The sequence below is a fragment of the Thalia democratica genome, chromosome 5 (assembly GCF_965202585.1).
Source record: "Thalia democratica chromosome 5, ktThaDemo2.hap1.1, whole genome shotgun sequence".
In the NCBI taxonomy this organism is placed as follows: Eukaryota; Metazoa; Chordata; class Thaliacea; order Salpida; family Salpidae; genus Thalia; species Thalia democratica.
In genome coordinates, this window is record NC_139169.1 from 76,232,959 (window position 1) to 76,254,034 (window position 21,076).

The following is a 21,076-nucleotide window of genomic DNA, read 5'->3' on the forward strand; positions in this document are numbered from 1 at the left end:
ACAGCTTAAAGTATTGTTTATTTTGAATATAAAACAGTTTGAAAATTTAATTTAATTTTGAATTTGAAATTATTAGATAAAATCCAATACTATAATTACTACTAGTATATTGTGATGCTAAGTATTAAATAAACCAAAGATAATAAACCATGTGAAATATTAACTTAAGTTTAATACAACTTAAAATAACAGTGAGTTTGATTACCTTAAAAAATTAACAAACTACTGACTTGCTTGTAAAAGAAACAAATTTTTGACTTGTGTAAAACAATACAAAGTTATTAAATTATAAAGTCCTAAAATTTATTTTCAGTTTATTAATATTAGTTCTTTGAATATTTGCGATTACATCGGGAATATAGCTAAATTTTGTTGTACATTAATTTTTTAATGCTATTTACCTTTTGCAAAAAAAAACTGTGTTTTACAAGATTTTTCATACTTAGTAAGTTGTAGTGGTTGCAGTAAAAATGTATATATACTACTAAACATAGTGACAGTTTTGATATACATCTCTATAACATAAATTAGACAAAAAATTTCTTTTTTCAATTAAACGTTTATAGTTATTTTCTACCGAACCTTAATACAGTTGAAGTTTACCTTTTTATTTTAAAAATAAATAAACAGACTTTTTTCAATTCTGTTATTATAAAATTTCATTGGAAACTGAATTTCCTACCTAACATTTTTTTATATGCTCAACTTATACCAATTTGCATTGAAAAGACATGCCGGCCGTTGTGAACGGCAACAAGTTGCTTCTGGACTTCACATATTTTGGGAAGTTTGCGTCTCAGAACGTTCGAACAAAAAAAATCTTTACCACAACAGGTTTTTGGTTGAGTGTCAAAAGAAATCATATCTAATGAATTATGACGAAATAGAACGATTAAAAAGTCGTTAATATTAATAACTTTTCGCGTTTTTTTAGTTCTAAATTTATAAATAAAGATTTATCGAATACTTAAAAAGATTTAAAAAACAATTTTGTTTAATTTTACAGTCTAAACAGCCAAAATTAGGAATGGTACAGATAATAAAAGATGTTTGAATCAGACTGTTATAAAAATTCAAACTTAGATAAAAGTACTTCACTTCGTATTGTTTTTACCTTGTTACAGCATTTAGTAATGACTGCAACATGTAGTTTAATAAAACTTTTTTACCATTCTTATTCTATAAATTAATATACAGAAAATTTATTATTTAGTACATGTGTAAAAAACTTTGTTTATTAAATTTATATATCAACTTATGCTACATAATTATTAATGCTTATAACGGAAAGCAGCAAAGCATAACTAAATAAAACCTAATTTAACTACAAACTTTAATGTACAAAAACTTTTTGCGATTGCAAACATAAACTAATTAGAATCTCGAAAAACTAAACTTTAATTGCCTTAAAACAGGGGTTGGTATGCTTTTTTTGCTTATCATTTCAAACCTCAAAGTATCTATTGAAAGTTTCGACGATTCCAGACCCCAGAATACATAGTACACGTATCAAATCTCTCGTAATTGTACCTGCTTTTTAACTTTTCATTTGAGATCCCACAATATCTAGTGTAAACTTCAAAGTCTTCTTCAAAAACTTCGTATCCCGGTTTCATTTTAAATAATTTGATAAAAAAGCAGGCTTACTCTCAGCAGCTAGAAATATTATTTATTGTTTTAGGTTTAATTAACTATACTAACTAAACTATTTTCTAAAGTGTCTTCCGGCTAAAATTATCCTTTAAACAAACATTTAATTAACTACTTGAGTATTTTAAAAAGGTAAATTAAGCTTAATATGGTAGTAGGGTTCAAGTGAACTTAACAAACACTTGAACTATTTTTGCACTTTGCAGAAAGTACATGATCAAATTCAGATATTAAGTAAAAACAAAATAAATAAAATTATTTTAATAAGCAAAATTAAAGTAAAAGTTAATTGAGTTCTGCGTATAAAATTGTATCACATGAACCATGTATACTGTCAGTATAGTACATGAGCAAAAATAAATTTTGCTTGCAAAAGAATAAAATATAAGATGTATAATTGTGTAGAGACTATCTAAAAGTTATATACTTGACAACACACACATTAATATAATGTATAGACTAACATAAATCAAAAATAAAATTAGTGTAATTCTAAAAACGATTTGACCGTGTCTTTACATAAAAATGATATTTTGCAATAACTGTACAGATTTCTTAAACTTGAAAACAAAAATCTTGAACTTTTTATTTACTTTCCGTTTGAAATAATTTTAACTACTGTTGTAATTTTTTTGTGTACATATATTAATTAAAGCATTTACTGTTTGCAATTTTTGTTAACCGTATGACCGTTCTATTCACCAGGTCGTTTGACCTTATATTTGTGCTTTTATATTTTTTCAATAAACTAAACAAAATACTCAAATATTTAATGTAAATAGTTACTATAAATACAAATTTTGGGTTTTGCTTTTACAAAACTATTATGCACTACGTAACAACAATATTTAAGTTTATTTGCGTACTCAGCATTACAAAATTCAAAGGAGCGTTAAAAGTATTTTTGTTACTAAATAGTTATAATGAAGCTGTAGAAGAACTGTTCTTTAAATTATTTATTTATTTATTTACCCAAACTAGAAGCAGTAATAAATTAGTAGAACAGTACTACTGTTTAAAACACTATATTTAATCCATTTTCCTAAAACTTTTCAGTTTTTACGCTTACCAAAAAATATGCTAATTGGTAAATTTTATACAACAACAGAACTAAGCAAACTAAAAGTTAATAAAAACTAATTTTAAAGCAATACAACTCAAGCAGTACTATTGCAACTGTCAGATAAAGACCACTTAATTATAAATTATAATTTTTAAATGCAAACTAACAAAAGTTAAATTTCATATCTAGCCAACAGTGCATATTATTATCTAATTATTTTTTTGTTATGCACCAGTATTAAAATAACTTACTGTAATTTTTTGCTTAGTATATTTCAACAAAAAAAAATTTATAAGAGAAAGTAGTAAAAAATTTGAAAGTATTTAAATAACAATGGTCAGATTAGCGATAGATAAACAGACTAAGAAGACTAGTTTACAGACTAGATTAAAATTTATTGTATTGATTATAAAACAAAGTTTTCTTTGATTTTTGTTACATAAATTCCATACTCAAAAAATGAAGAAGTTTGATTTACTTTTTTTCACATTAATTTTAGCTTTCAGTTTATTTTCGTTTGCAACAGCGAATTTAGGTAGAGGTAAGAATTTACTAATTGTGTTACATTGAAAATAGCGTTCTATATTTTTTACAAAAATGCTTAAAAAAACTTTTTTAGACAATTTATATACATACTTAATAGTAGAAGTTCAATCAATTATTCCTAAACATGTAGAAAAAAACTTTTGTTTAAATAGATCAATCTAGCTAAAATATCGTCTTTTAAAAAACAAGTTTTATTTGTATTTGCACTAAAACTTCATATGATAAAGTTTACTCAAGTTTTTGAAGTAACAAAGTATTTCACATCTTAAATAAAAGGCAATTATTTTAATATTGCTATAGACGTGTATTCAAACATATAGTTTTATTCTCTACTTTCCTGTAAATTAGCAATTTTAAAACTGGGGTTAATTTATTTGTTTTAGGAGATAAACTTTCGTGATTTAAGTTATGTAAATTAATGTCCACTTATTAACTTTTTTCATTTATAAGTTAGTATTTAGCTGTAATTTATTTAAGTAAAAAAACTCTTTAAACTTATACAAATATATTTATATTTTATAAGCTTAAGGTTCAAAAATCTAGTTGTTATCTTTAAAACTAATTAAAATCTTGGATAGTGAGGTAAAGTTTGGTAAGTACCAACAAAAAGAGGTAAAATACGAAAAAAATTGATAACAACCGCTGCTGTAAATCAACTACTATTTTTTTTATCTTCACTTTTAGTTATGTTTTGGAAAAATTTTCATAAGTCGTAGAATTTCAAGTGATCGATTCATACAAAACTTTTTCAGCTGCAAAATGCAACGAAGAGTACAAGCCAACCGGTTCAGGTGACAAATTTTACTGGCACTACGACAAAAGTTCAGACGCTTGCCATTTTCACAGGTCGAACGGGATTTTTGACACGAACAACTACTTCGATTTTCGCACTACTTGCATGAGGACTTGCAAGACAAAACTGTACTTCAAATACTTCGAAAAGCTGAAAATAACTCCCAGAAAAAGTTGGTTTGGCTTTACTGCGCAAAAAGTGTAATTGAATAATTACAAGTTTATTTGGCAAGATATAAATATATATTGCTGAATTAAAAAGTGTTCAGTTTAAAACTTTTTTATTTTCCAGAAAATTTTGTTAAACTTTAAATCATAAACTAAATTTCTACTTCACCTTACAACTAAAACAAACTTGTGATTGTTATCATAGTTTGTACAAAGTATTTATACAATCAAAATAGTTAAACTGTTCTCAAACTTAAAGTGAATTTTAAAACTCAAAAGTTGCAAAGTTAAAGAGATTAATTTCTATATTAAGGTTATCATTGGAACATTATAATATTTGTTTTATTATAAAAGACTTATAAAACTTCGTTATAGTAATAAAGTTCCAAAGCTACCCACAAATCTTAAGATTTTTCAAAGCCTATTGAACATTTCCTAGTGTTTATGTTTTTGTTTCCTCTAGATAGGAAATGTAAGAGAACATTCAGACCGTCAATTTACAAAAGCCAGTTTGTGAGCTTCTACTACGACAAAGAAAACGATCTGTGCCAAGCGACTCGCCATGGAAGGCCAGGAAAGTTTAGAAATATATTCCCCACTTCTGAATCTTGTAAAAAGGCCTGCTTGACAGACAAGCACAACTATAAGACTTAAACGGATGAAAATATTAAAGTATCAACTAAAAAACCTACAACTGGGGTGAAAAGAGGTAGACATTTTTAGATATTTATTAGATAGTTTCAAGATTGTTATTTTATTTATAAATCAACCTTTCCCAAAAAACTTTTAATTACTTCAACAAGCCTAAATGTAAGGACTACCATATTTTTTAGTAGTTTATATATACTTAAAGGTAATATAGCTTTAATATTTTTTTTAAAATATAAGCTTTTAGAATTCGTTATTTTTTCAAATAAAAGTGTTTATTATCAAGTGAAACTTAACTTCTTTCTGTTTATACACTAGGTGGATTTAATTATTTAGACAAATTATAAAGATTAATTTATGTTTAGTACTGCAACCTACTTTAAAACTTTCAATAACATAAGTTTTCTAAGAAAACTAAGTTACTTGTTTTAGACAATAAGTTTTAAGATATCGTAATTTTTCTAAATAAAAAGTATAGTGTTTATTAACAAATGACAGTTAACTGCTGTTTATGTATTAGAATTAAGCATTGAGAATAATTACAAAATACAACTTACGCTAACTAGATGTTAGTAATTAGAACAGTTGCAAAGATCAATTTATTTTTAATACCACAAACTACTTATTATATTTGTAGATGCCAGGTGTAACAGAACTTTCTTTCCTTCTTCGATAAGAAGCCACGTTGCATATTTTTACTATGACAGCAAAAACGATCTGTGTCAAGTAACTCACAATGAGAGGCTAGGACAAAACAAGAACATATTTCCCACTCCAGAGTCGTGTAAAAAGGCATGCTTAACAGACAAACACAACTATAAGGTTTTACCCAGTAAAAATGAGGGTATAATTCATGGTTAAACTTGTAAACAAAAGTAGTCAATTTGTAAACGAAATTTCTTTTTTTTTTCGAAATTTCGACTTTTCTTTAAAGTTCACTAAAACTTTTGCGAGTGAAATCTCAAAGTTATCTTTTACCCATTTGGTTACAAATTGTAATATAATAAGTACTTAGAGTTCTAGTTCATGTAATTTTTAATTAATGTTTAACTAAACAAAAACATTTTTTATTTTGTATTTCACAATTAAAATTTCAATTATAGATTGTTAAATTTAGTCGTATATTTAACGCAATGTCTGTACTCTGGTGTTATTGTACGAAATATTTTTAGTTTTACTTAAATTTTTTCCTACAGCTTGTAGTTTATATTTAGCAAAAAAAACTTTTAAATATCTGCATCCATTTAAGTAAAATTTTCTGTGATAATTAGATATTTATTTATTATTATTTGCTTAAAGAATAATACTTGTATGGTTTATTTTAGTTTGTCGTGCTACTTAAAATTATGTTAATCTTTAAATTAACAAATGCACCGTAGCAACACTAATTTTGCTTACATACATAAAGTTGGTGTATTGTAGGCTAGGAAGATTACTTAGTAGTAATTATTCTTCAGTTAAATTTTGAACTTTGCACTAGTTTCTTTAAAAATTGTATATCATCAGTTTAAGCGTTCTAGTATAGTTTATGATTTAAGTAATGAGAGGTCATTAACTTGAACTATTGAAATAGAGAAATCATAATGTATAAAGTTTTCAAATAGATTTGTATAATAATTTCTGTTTAAATTATTTACACATACATAACTTAATTTAGTTATCAATTATATGAAATACATACGATAGTTTGGAAATAGCTTAGTTTTTTCACTTTATTACACAGGTTATAATTTATTTTCTTAATAAAAACTGCAGTTAACTTTCATTTAATAAGTCAGCGTTAGTTAAGTGAAAAATCAGTTTGAAAGTTAAAATAACACTTAAAGGTTACATATTTGAAGCTTTTTAATAACATTACGATTTGCAGTACCTTTTTTTAAGCAGTTTAAGAAACATTAATGTAAAATGACGTATTTTTGAATGCTTATTTATTTTAAGCATGCACTAAATCAGGGGTCGGCAGGCAGTTAGTGGTCGCGGGCCAAATTTCAAGTTTCCAAAGTCTTCGCGGGCCGCAGTTTTAGTTTTAGTGACATTTGAATAACCTTATGGTTTTAGTTTTAGTCACAATAGTGAAAAATTTCACTTTTATTCACCTTATTATTTAAAATGACTTTTAGCTAAACACAGAATGCCTACCCAAATTAATATTCATTAGATTATGATTAACATTGACTAATGTACTTTAATAATTATGTACTAATATTGTTAATAAAATATCTACTTTCATAATCACTTAATAAGTTAAACTTAATACATTTTTAATTTTACTTACAACCTAACTCTCTATAAAAACCTAACTTAAAAGACAGTTTATGGGTTACTTTTATACATTTGTTATATCATCAACACTTTTTCATATTTCTAAGAATATTTACTTCGAAAAAAGTTTTTGCGATTTAAATAATTTACATTCATTAAGAAATTTAGTAATTAGTCAACATAATAAAATGAATACAAGTTTGTATTCCAGAAAGCTAAAACAAATGATTTAACATAATTAATTTTCAAATACTTTAATAAAATATTTTATTAGTAATTAGACTTCAACATGGTTGACACTTAAAAAGCAAAAATGTCTGAGATGTATCAAACCAGCTTTAATTTATTAAAATTTGAAAAAGCTAATAAATAGTTGTTAATCAAGCTTAAATACCTACTTAAAATATCGTCATAATCAAAAAGTACACAAAGTGTAAGAAAATAAGAAAAAAATGCAATTAGTAAACTACACAACAGTCATAAAAACTATTGTGAGAATTGGAAGATTTCTTTAAAGTGTTTGAAATAAAAGCTTCACACACACCTGAGTTTTCAAGCTTTTAAAATAGCCTGTTTGTGTAGCAACCCAGTTAATATAAAGTTCACTTCATAAAGAAATAACAAAGGTTATTAACAGTAAATAAATTACATGCCAAAAATATATAAGTCAGCTGGAATGAACAATTAAGTCTCTAAAACAAGTTTAACAAAAGTATAAAATTTTATTGAGTCATTAGCGAGGTAGAAATTTTTTTTATTAAACATAATAGCAATTCTTTATTTGCAATAAGAATATTGCATTTAAAAATATTAATTTTAAAATATAAGACGAGCTACAAGAATAAAAAAAGCGTTAGTTAGGAGTTATTGCGAGAAACAATAAAAAAAAATCACCAAAGTTATTTCCGACAAAGCGCATTATTATCTTCAGTAACTACAGAATAATCATAAAAAAAATTTTAAGGCAAGTAATAAAGTAGGAAAATTTATTACCTAAAATGAGATATCGTTTATAATTGAAAATATTTATAAAGAATTGATGTTGGCGGTAATGAAAAACTTTTGTTTATTTCTTCAATGACAACATGAAGTCGTGTTTAGGAAATGCATTAAGGTTATAAAGCCGCATAAATCAAATAAGGACTTTAATCAAACTGTTAACATGAGAGCACTGATAGAAAAACTATTGCTCATCTGAGAATTTTTATTAGAGATGTTTTTACTACTTTGACATTTTAGTAGAATTTCTTGGTTTAGTTCCAACGCGAAGCACAACAATCGGTGAAATTTTTCAAGTAAAGGTGCAATGTACCAATACGGAGTTTTTGGAAGTACAATTTTTTCTTTTATTTTTAATATAAAGTTTAATTAAAGTTTAAAAAAATTTCTTATAACATTTATCAATATTAAAGAATACTGTTAAGCTACTGTAATATATTTTTTAATAAAAAAACATTTATTTGGTTTTTTTTTGAGTCAAATCGAAATTTCATTACTTCAAATGTAAAAACTGTTAGAAATTCTAGGTTTTTTCGAAAATTCTCAAATTCAAGATTTTTTTCTAGAATTTTTAACCGTAAATTCACAAATTCAAAGCTTTTCCGGGATTCAACTTTTTTGGCAACACTGATTGTTCATTCTTTAATGTACACAATAATATAAATAATAATTTGAATTATATCAGCTGCAAGACTTAAAATTCAACATATATTAAAACTCAAACTTACACTGTGGGTTAAGCAAAACATACATCATAAGTTTAATTTGCCACTCTTTTAAGCAAAAAAGCCAGCCTGAGTCAACAAAAACATTCCTGATATTTTTGTATACGAAAATCAATTCTAGCCAAAAACTTAAAAAATGGCTTAGTTGGCCAGAAATTTGAAGTCTTCAAATAGTGATAGTCTGAGTGTGTGGCAATGTTTAGTTGTTTATTTGCTTGAATTTGAACTATTTTGATTAAAAATGTACAAACTTTATAAATTTACCATCCCTTTATCTAGTTTATATTAAATAGGTAGCTCCAAAAACCAGCAATTGTGTGTATTGACATGCAAGGCATAAAAATTAACTTAGCTTGAAAAAAACAATGTTTGAAAAATGGAATGTTTACCTAACAAAACTACATTAACTTATGTCATATATATTGTTTCAAATGTGTCTGTACAAATTTAGATATGACTAGTATAAATAACAATGTTAGAAAAGTATGCATAAACTAACTAAAGTATTAAATAAAAAGTGGTTTAAAATAGGAGTATTTTTTTAAGTTGGTGTGCAGAGAAAACTTATAAAAAAATTAAAATGTGTCAAAACAAAAATCAACTGAACCTTATTTCTTATTACTATGTTATTTTAAACGTTTTCACACTAAAATATAACATTTACAAATAAAAAAAATATAAAAGAAACTGAGGTATAAAAAATATTGAAAAAGAATATCTAAGCTATAAATAAATGACACTTTAGTTAATTACTGTGCATTACTTTTGTACAAAATGGAAAATATTTGCATTTAGTTTATTTAATAAATAGGTATTATATAACCAAATTATCAAATCCGAGCACTCTTGACACTCTTTTTTCAGATAATTACTTACTGTTGTAAATAAGAAGTAATTATGAAACTGAGAAACATATCCTGTTAGAACGCTAATCTGTCTTTTTCACGTTTTTAAACTAAAACAGCAATTTCTTAAAATTATTTAAATATTTTATAGAGAGACTTAAAATAAAACTAATCAAATTAAGTCGAATTACCGAAAAATTTAACTAGAAATATAATTTTGCTCAGCGGGCCACAAAATTTTCTTTGGCGGGCCGCATTCCATTCAAAAAAATAACATGCTCGCGGGCCGCAGATTTACCCTTCGCGGGCCACGATGGGCCCGCGGGCCGCAGTTTGCCGACCCCTGAACTAAATAAACTGATTAAGTTGATTTTAAACTTAACTTTTTGTTAATTTTTCTAAAAGCTTAATGGCTAAGTGAAATATGAGCTTTAAAAATTTAAGAATGCTTAATTTTTCTTTGAGTAAAAAGTTTTATTATTACATAGTTACAACATAGTAAGTTGTTCAATCAAAAATACCCTACTAAAACTATACAAAATCAGTTAAACAAAACTTTAGTATTAAAAAAATTTACTTCAAAGATTAAAAGATTTATTTTGAAAATATTTTCAGATTTATTTTTGCTAAGATAATTTTTTTCAAACATACTAAACTAGTTTGAGTTTTTAAGTAACTAATCTAGCTTATAACGCTAAAATTTACAAGAATTTCTCAAACAAACAATTGTTTTATAGTAAAATATTTTACACATAACATAACTACTTTAAAATTTATAAAAGATAAAACATTACAAAACAAAGTTTTAATAACTTTTTTTTAAGATACTCATTTAAAACATTAAAAGAGTAAATTTTTTATGCTTTCTTAAAGCTTAGCAGCAAAAGTTTAACTAATGTGGCTAAGTGAAACTTACCGTTTTAAGATATTCATTTTCAGTATGTTTGTATAAAATGTAAATTTACGTCTTTTTCGTTTAAAGGTCAAAATTGTTATTTATAGAATATAATAAGGAATTAAAAAGATCAATAACAGCGCGTAAAAAGTGTTAATAGTAATCATCGCTAATGCGAAAATTAAACTAACGCCTGCAGTTATTTTCTCAAAAAAGTTTAAATGAACTTGTAACAAAATATGCTGTTGATAGAAGAAATGTTACTGAAGCTTTTTGTTGTTATGATTAGAATTTCAATATACAAATGAGGTGGAAAATTAACTGTAAAATCATCTAAATTTTGAACCAGAGTAGGATATGTTTTACACGATACCATACTTTTATCCATATTTTGAGTAAATTATTTTAGAAATATATTCAAATGTTTTTATGTAGGTCAGTATTTATCAATGTTGAAAGTCTTTGAAAAGTTTGTCTGATAAAACTTTGAAATGTCAATATTTAATATTTAAACATGTATTAAGATTTTTAATATAAACACAAAAATTTGAAAAACTTTGATGAGGAAAAAATTGAGTTAAAGTTTTTATTTTTCTTCACAATAAACAATTGATTAGTATGCAATGACGAAATTACTTAATTAGAAGTTTCATAAAACTATAGTTGAAGGAAAACTTTCACAACTTGTTTTTCAAACTTTTTCAAAAACTGCTTGTTATTTAATTATTTGTCAACTTTATACTTTTAATTTTTTGCCAACTAAATTACTTTAAGTAAACAAAGTCTCTAAAAGTTAAGAACAGCTACAAAAAAAATATTTACTGCTTTTTGTTTGTTTTTACCAAATTCATTTTTTTAAACTACGATACTTTACGGTTATGTTTTTATTAAAGTTTGTGAACATACTTTTTAACAGCAACGTAAAATCTTGCAATTTTTCAGTGAAAATGACCGCTACTCACAAAAAATCTTTTAACTTTTTCACAGTATCAAGTTCAATTCAATTATGTCTCAAAAGCGCGCTTCATACAGCTGTGGTAAACATCAACATCACAGTACACATTTTGAAAAATGATTTATTTGCGACGGCAGCTTTGAAGTTTAGCCTGAGTATTTCTTCCGTTCGTTGCTAATTTGAGTAGCAACATTTTAATGCACTTTTCGTTACTTTCTCCGTAAAAAGGTGAAATTATGTAATATAAACAAAGGAAGTTGACAAAACGGAAATTTTTTGCAACTGTCATGTATGATTTTATAATGGTAGTTAACCATGGTTGTTATAAACTTTTTTTCAGTGCTATAAATAGCTTTTTATGTAAATCAGCGACAAAACTATGGGTTCTTTTATATCAGAAAACTTAAGTAAAGGTTGAGTTAATTTTTTTGTACTTCTCTTTTGGTACAAGGTTATTTTTGAGAATTAAAAGTACTTTAAGTTTGATTTTTAAAACTAAAGTTTTTTGATTTGTGTAGTTTAGATATACGTGATTTGTTTTACCTCATACAAAACTTGTCGGTAATATTTTCACGAAGTTAGCTTGTATCACAGTATTTTTTGTAACTTTAGTTCTAGTAACTTTAACAAAAACATTAAAAAGTTGGGTTTTGCTGTTTTAAAGATATTAAAATTTCTGCAAATAAACATTTTATATTTCATTTTACATTTTTACTCACTATTTCTTTCTAAAATGTTTTAAAATTTTGTATAATGGACATGTTGATTTATAGACTTAACATTTGATGTTTCAAGTTAAATTTTTTCTTGTTAAGAATAATAATGCAAAAAAAACACTTTAAGCTTGCTAAAAAGTATTTGTTTGTTTTTCAACTAACTTATTTCTGAGATATTTTTATAAAGTTTTTTTTTTAATAAGTTTTAGAATTTACTTTTTGTAAGATAGTTTAATTTTGAGTTAGCTATTTTTTAAATCAAAAGCTTTCTTTTTACTAAGATAATCTTTGAAAAAGTTTTTTAAACTAGTAAAAAAACTAAAAAAATGTTTAACTAAAAGTATATATACGACGTTATTTTAATATTTCTGTTTACTACAAAAAAAATAAAAGCTAATAATGTAGAAACATAAATTTTTCAAAGTATAAAAATAAAATTAATGAGAAAGACATAATTTAAAAAATTTGTTATAACAAAGTATCCACTAATAACTCATGGATTAGCAAGTTTTATTTTTCTTCATATTGATTTTGCTTCCAAATTTGTCAGAAGCGACGCTTTATAACTTTTTTATGGTATTTTGTGTTGTTACATATGCCCTGGTCACGCTGTATTAAAACGTAATTACTTTAATGAACCAACTTATGTTTACTACCCACAAAAAAGTACGAAAGAAATAGAATGCTTTTCGCAAAATAAACTTTTATGCTTATTTTCAGTAGTAAATACAAAAATAGTTTGAATTAAGAATTTCTTTACACTTGAATTTTATATTTTTTAAATTTATTTTTCAAATGTACACGCAGCTATATACCCATGAAACCTAACTAATATATAGATTAATTAAATAAATTCAAACTTAAACTAATTCAAATTAAGGCGTAATATTCAAAAGGATGATTGACTTTTTGCATAAATGTACTCAAAACAAAATAGTTTTAATATAAAAGTAATTTAAGACTACTTTTTATGCCTTAGAATTGATAGAAATAATTTTTAGTTGTGTTTTAGTAGTTAAAAACTTGGCGTTTTTAAAAAGTAAATTAATCTATATATTTAATTTTTTATTTAATGCTAACTAATCTAAACAAAAGTTTAAGGATCATAAAAATTTTATTAACAGATTTTTGTCAAATAGAGATGTAAAAGTAATTTTTGATAAATTACTACTATTTGTTTTAAACCAAAATTAGAGTTTTTTTTAATATTCTAATTAACTTATTTTCTTGTTCAGTAAAAACAAAAAAATTATCATTTTCTAAAAAAAAATTTACAGTAGTTACTCAAACAAAGAAATCATAGCTAAATGTTGTTTTTTGTCATGTTATTTAAAAATTTTTTTTTACTTTATCCCTCCGAGTTATATAAAAAATACACTCATTTTTATCGTTACAATTCAATCATTGCAGTGTGAATATTTATCTTTCAACCCGAGACTTTCTTGAAAAGTATTTAATTTTGTAAAAAAGGGAGAAAATAGGTAAAAAGTGTACTTTTCTCTCGACACCTTTCAAAGCGCGTATATAAGCGACTGGCAAGTTGAAAGTGAACTCTAACGTTGCAGGCTAATATTTAGTCAGTCAGTTACAGCCTAGTTTAAAATTTTAACATTAAAGTTAGACTCCACCAGACGAAATGAAACTGAATACGTGCTTAATTTTGTTTTTGATTTTCACTTCAATTATTACTGTGTGCGAACCCCGGAGATTGTACCAAAGAAATTACAGCAGAAACATTCGCAGTGAGTTACAATGTGCTTGTATTAGTTAAACTGTTTATTAGTTAGTGTATTTTTTATTGAATTTTTTTTAGTTGCATTCTAGCTTCGTTATCAAATTTTAAAAACACATATGCTAAAAATAATATATATAAATAGCTTAGCATAAAACGCTAAGAACGATCTGAAATAATCAATGTGCTAAACAAAAATCTTTTTTGTTTCTAAAAGTTTATATACTAATATTTTTTTTGTATAAAAAAGTATAAAAATTTTTTAATTTTGTACAAAGAAAAAAGTTAACGTATTGACTTCTTTTTTAACAATTACATTTTCTATATATTTTTAAAGAGTTAAAAAGTTTAAACTAAATATTCAAAATTTTAAATTGTACTCTTAAAGTGAACTTAAACTTTTAATCAAATTATATAAAAAATAGTGAACAGTGATGTATCATGTATTTATATTATAAACAATATTAGTTAATTATAAAAGTTAGTTTCAAACTTAACATGTAACAAAGGCTAATTGCAGTTATTTTAAGATTTTGTCTTTAATGATTACATTGATCGATGATAGTGATAAAGGCACATTTAAATGCATTAAATATAAGTTTAGACGATTTTAAAAGTATCGCCAGCTTTAAACAATAATTAAAATGATACTTTTATTTTTGAATTAACTACTTTTGTTTAAGCGTTTATTTGGAAGCCATCATTCAATGATTTAAAATCTACAAACTTGAATATTAGTTTTAGATACTTTATGAAACTTTTTTTACACTTTTTTGTATTTTACACTGATTAAAAGATCGATACTTTTGTAAATCAGACCATGTGAGTCTTTTAACACATGTATAATTACATCAAATGCTTTCATTTTACCTTTGTGTTTAATTTTGTTTTAAGTTTACAACACTTGCTATCGAAACTAGAACGACAAATAAATGTAGTTATTCAATAATCACAATATGCATAACAAAGTAAAACAAATAAAACTTAATTTTGTTAAAGGTACAAACTCTTATTTGAGTATAAAAAGTAGAAAACTTGTATAATTTCTTACTTATTAAAAAAACGTATTAGTAAACGTTAATAATAGTTTAACTAAAATAAAAGTACTTTTCAAATATTTCAAAGGAAGTCGAGTTGATACAAATGTTTCTGTTTGTTCTTCATTTTCCTGTTTAAAAGCTGCTAACAAATTTATCATTCCCTGCAGAACATACAACAGCTTACAAGGTAATTCTATATTACTTATTTACAAACAGTTTGTATAACTATTAATAAAATAAATTGAAAGCTGTTAACAAATTTATTATTCCCTGATTAACATACAACAGTTTACAAGGTATATTTCAAATAGCATACTATTTTAAATTGTTTAGCATGCGTTTTCAAACTATTTAAATCAATTTTAATAAACATTTATTAGTAAGTATTTGTAATACTTTTTAGAATATTAAAGTTGTAAAATTTGTTTTTCAATTACCACATGCGTTTTTGTGCTAAGCCTAAATTTTTTTTTTTGAATTAAAGTAATTCTTCAGTAGTTTTTTAATTAAAATATCAATTGAAAAACTAGTTTAATTGTTAACTTTTTTTTTGTTATGACAAACCTTCCAAAACTAAAACTATATGAAACAGTAGGTTTAAAATAACCAGTTGATTTTAACTAATTTAAAAGCAAATCATTAAACAATCTTTATAAAAATAATGTTAAAAACAAAGAAAAAATACCTTAGAAACAGCTACTTAACTTATTTGTACAAGTATAACATTGGACTTAGTACAAATTCAGTTATGTACTATAAAACCTGCTACGAAACATTTTTGCTTTGCTAATAAAACAGCAAGTAAAAAATATTATAATTTTTTTAATTATTGAACAATTTTAATTTTTTATTTTTATTTCAGTTACTTGTGTTCTTTGCCGTGTGTTCTTGGAAGTTTGTGGCAAAAGAAACCAGTACAGCTTGTTCAACAAATAAAACAAAAACACTTATCAAGTTTATGTTGTTCTAGTCAACGTTTTTCATGGTATTTCCGATATAAGACAATGCGTACAAAAATAAAGCAATTTTAATATTAACCAAGTTGATGCTATCAGTAATTAAAACGTTTAAAGTTTTTCGGTATAATTTATTATAAATCGTTTTACAATTGTTACCATATGAATAATTTATTCTCAAAGTTAGCTTTAAATTTTTTGTGTTTTTCTTTTTTTTTTTGTACTGCTTTCAAAAATATTTTCTTTTTTATTAAACTTTTTTTTTTATAGATAGAAAGCTATCCTTAAAATTTGAAAAACAAACATGTTCCAATTGTAGTTTAACTAGATTTATCTAAACTACAAAATGTAATTATTCTCAAGTATTTAATTTAGTTTAATTACTTTAAAATATTTTGAGTTCTAAATTACGAAAGTATATTAAAATCTTAAAGAATTTATTGAAATTTAAACTAGTACATGAGAACTTCTAAAGTCTTGTTTACGAAGTAAATAAAAACGTAAAAAACTTTTTGTATATTCTTTAACAAAACTAAAACTAGATTTCATAAATTACTTTAATTTCTTCTTGAGCAGTAATTAAAAAGAAAAATTTAAGCAAAACATTTTTAATTAAGATGTATTTACTGCTTATACTATTGTTTTAGTTATGATTTAGTGCTTTTATAATTCAATATCAAAAACAACTCACAAGAAACATTTTTTGAAGAAAAAACAACTTGTTGATATAACTAACTTCAAAGTATTTAAAGAAAGAAAGCAGAATTATTTACAACGTTTATTTGAACTCACGTCGCTTTCTTAAACTTAAAGTAATTTTCCGGTTTTCGTAAATATGTACAAGAGTTCATTTTAAAGCTTTTAAAGTTTTCCTGTAATTTTAAATTAAAAAAACTAAGTTCAAAAAGTTTTAAAAGCTTTAAAAAGATTAAAGTATTATAGGATTTTTCAGAATAAATTGTTTTTGTCAAACTGTAAAGTAGTTAACTAAGTAGTTAAGTTTTGCTATTTGAAAGTTAATGTCAGCATTTTTATAGCTCTATACTTAAATGTTAGGTACCTAAATACATTATACATAACCACTAAAAAAAATTAGTTTTTAAGATTTAGAACATAATTAAGAGGATTGCTAATAAAATATTTACTCTTTTAAGCTCAAATTTTTTTTGGGTGGGTGTCACTTTTGCACGAAAGGTCACTTTTGCACGAGGGGACACTTTTGCACGAGCGTCACTTTTGCACGGCGTCACTTTTGCACGAGGAGAAACTTTTGCACGGCGACATTTTGTCACGGTGACAATTTTTTACGGCAGCATTGTTGCACAACCATACTTTTGCACAACGTCACATTTTTACGATGAAATTTTTGCACAGCAACATTTTTGCACGATGACTTTTTCGCACGGAACATCAATTTTGCATTTTGATAAAACTTTTTTTTAGCTAGTACAAAATCCGTAATACAAAAAAAATGAAAACTAAAATTTTATAACATACTTATATCAAAGGCAAAAAATAAAAGATTTAAGATCTTAAACAGTAAAAGTTAATGTTAGAAACAAACTAACGAAAATATAAAATATAATTATTTATAAAAGATTCATACCAGCGACAAAAAACTTAAATTTTTTAGAAACTAGTATAAAAAAAATACTTTAAGGGTAGTTAAATTGTTTTAGTTTATTTTGAACTTTAATTTATTAATCAACAACTATACCTTTTTATATATTTTACTATACGGTTACAAGTTTATTGTCCGTATGATGGACCTAGGCATTAAAACCTAGACCACTTAAACTGAAAGAAACATTACGAAAAAATAAATCTAACATAATAGGTTTATTTATTAAAAAAAAGATAAAAACATAATTTGATATAAAATTTATTTGTTAACATGAAAAGCAAAAATCGAACCATAAACTTATACTTATTTACGCTTTGATATACAACGAGCAACATCAATTATTTAAATGCATTGACTAACAACAAAAGTAAAAACCTAATGCTTCAATGACATAATTAATGGAATGACTAGATGAGTAATCATTAAATAAATTAAAAAGTGATTCATTATTAATAGAGTAAAGGTGCTGCTAATAAAATTGAACTATAAACTAGGCTAAATCTTAAAATTAAATCAACGGTTGATAACAATTACTTATTAATTTTACTAACACAATATAATTAAGATAAAACTTTTTTCAACTTTAACTGAAATTCTTTAAACTTTTTGCAAGAAACTAATTTATTTGGTAGTTTGTTCGATATTTCAATTGACCAATAAAAAAGAATTCTGCCAAGCCTCATTATTGAAATAATGCAGCGGATGAAGACTAATATAGTATATTTTCTTTGAGCATAAATTCAAACTTCCAAATGTTACTCTCTCATTGGCTTACCATGATCATGCAACATTATAGTAATGAAATAATCCAAGTTTAAATCATGAAAAATGCGCTATTTTATTGTTCTTTTTATTCTCACGCTAAACTTTTAAAGAAACTAAAAAATAAACATCAAGTAAAATCTTAAATACCTTTAAACTTCATAAATTAACAAAATCTTTTTTACTTAATTTAACAATTGTTTAAAATTAAAATGAGCTTGAAATAGTTTTTTAACAACTATAGAATGCTAATTTTAACATCAAGAGAATATATGTAAAAAATAATACTCAAGATTCGTGTTTTAAAGCCTTACTAAATTAAGTTTATCTATGTGTTTAAAAATTAACGAGATTCAGATTACTTTTATTTGAAACTAGAAAATGTGTATTCATCTAGTTTACTAAAGTTAAGTTTATATATAAGAATTTATAAATTGTGGTAAGTTAACATTTTATTCTACTTTAAACTTCAAATCAAAACTTTTATTTAAAAGTTTTATTTAAGCACTGACGAGGTCTTTGACCGAAACTTAGTTTGTAAAATAAATTCTTAAAAGAAAAAGTTTATAAAAACTTTACATAAAAATTTCATTTAAAAACTACCACATTTTATTCATTCAAAACAACTTGCGTTTAAAAGCGAATACTATTAACATCGACAAAAAAATATTATTTATTTAAATATTTGTTGAGAAAACAAAAATTAGAAGCGTGCAAAAGTGAAGTGTCGTTCAAAATTGACTGATTGTTTAAAATTTTCGCAGTTCATAAGTATATCCGTGAAAATATAACGCCGTGCAAAAGAGACGCTTTGCAAAAATGTCGCCATGCAAAACTAACTTCGTGCAAAATTTTTGACGTGAAAAAATGTCGCTGTGCAAAAGTGTCTCCTCGTGAAAAAGTGACGCCGTGCAAAAGTGACCCTGCGTGAAAAAGAGTCGCCGTGCAAAAGTTTCCCCTCGTGCAAAAGTATCCTCTCGTGCAAAAGTGTCTTCGCAAAATTAATATTCAGTCAGGGGGGGGCGTACGGAAATTAATATTACAAATAGGAAAGTGAAGAAATAGGTAGCTAATATAAATCATATAAATATTATACAAATTTTTTTTTTGTATTGTTTTTGTGAAAAGTTAATGAAAAATTAATGAACTTTACTGATGTTTATACTATTCAAATTAAATCGCTTTAGTTTTAATCGAAAATGTTCCACCCTCTCACACGATACCACATCCTGTGGTAATTTGTTCCACATAGTCTCTACTCTTTGAAAAAATGAACCTTGCTACTGACTGTTGTTAAAATCATATTTGCATTTTATTTTTTGTTTTTTCCTCAAAATTGATATTTAATATGGGAAAAACTGAAAAGTTGACTAAAAAACTCTTTATCTTTCCCATTTATAGTTTCATAAAGCATAAATAAATCAAATTCCCGTCTTTTACACTATAGAAACCTCAATCCAAGTTTAACCAATCCTTCATTATATGATGTATAGGATATGTTACAACGACTACATATCAACAAAGTAAAATTCTTTTGCATTGACTCAAATTTTCAATGTCTGTTTTTAAAAAGGATTACCAAATTAGTGTGTTGTATTCAAGCTTGGGACGGACGTATATTTTAAATATCTTTTTAGAATAGTAGCTGAGTTAGTTTTAAACTTTTTAATATTTGATAGTCTGAAATTTGTGCACCTTAATATAAATAGTTTATGTGTTCGTTCCATTTTAAATTTTCCGAGATATATATTCCTAAATCCTTAAAAACTTTAACTGGTATCTTAGTTTCATTGATAAATAGGTCAATCGGGTCAAACAACTTGTTTTTCTTAATTGTTAGAATCTTACATTTAGTAGGATTTAAATCGAGTTTTCTGGTTTTCAACCATTTGCAGATATTATCTAGAGTAGATTGTTAAGATATAATTGACTCACTAAAGTTTTTGCATCGTCTAAAAATAAACTCATATCACTTTTAGTATCAATGTTTGAACTAATTTCATTAATGTAAATTAAAAAAGGAGGGGAACAATTACACCACCTTGTGGTACTCCACTATATATAGATAGGTCTGACAGCGTATCGTTAATGACAACTCTTTGTGATCTCCCAATCAAAAAGTTATTGAACCACTTCACTAAGGGTTCATGTAGTCCATACTGACTCAATATTCTTAATAATCGTTTGTGTGATACTGAATCAAAACCTTTTTGGATATCAGTGCAAACTACTTTAACATATTCGTTTTTGAGATAAGGAACTATCCATTTATGTATGCATGTTAATAGAGAATGTTTGAAGAGCGGTTCGGGATAAAACCAAATTGTTTATCAGATAGTAAATTGTAGTCAAAAAGCTGATTCAAAATCTTAAGAGATATAATGAGTTCAAAAATTCGAGAAAACCCACTAGTTAAAGATATTGCCCTATAGTTTAACGCGTTGTGTTTGTTACCTTTCTTATGAACTGGAATGACAAAAGACATTTTCCATTGTTTCGGTACTTCAGCTAATTCTATAGAGCAATTGAAAATCAATGAAAGTAGAAAAATAATTGATTAAATTGCACACTCAATAAAATAGGGCGGGGTGATTTCTGGGGTTGTAATGATTCTATCTTTTAGGTGGTTAATTGAATATTAAATGTCTTCATATGTTATAAAAAATGTTTGCATTTTACTACAACTTTTTTGAGCTAG

General features: G+C 25.2%; 1 protein-coding gene across 1 annotated transcript in view; it reads left to right on the forward strand.

Moving 5' to 3' along the window:
• Positions 1-731: 731 nt before the first annotated feature.
• LOC145836915 (band 3 anion transport protein-like) overlaps positions 732-21,076 on the forward strand; it is a 36,661-nt gene continuing 16,316 nt past the window's right edge. Inside the window, exons 1-4 of the mRNA XM_082944687.1 lie at positions 732-834; positions 4,012-4,224; positions 4,683-4,829; positions 5,505-5,651. Coding sequence (XP_082800813.1) covers positions 732-834; positions 4,012-4,224; positions 4,683-4,829; positions 5,505-5,651 — 610 coding nt within the window. The remainder of the gene's footprint in view (positions 835-4,011; positions 4,225-4,682; positions 4,830-5,504; positions 5,652-21,076) is intronic.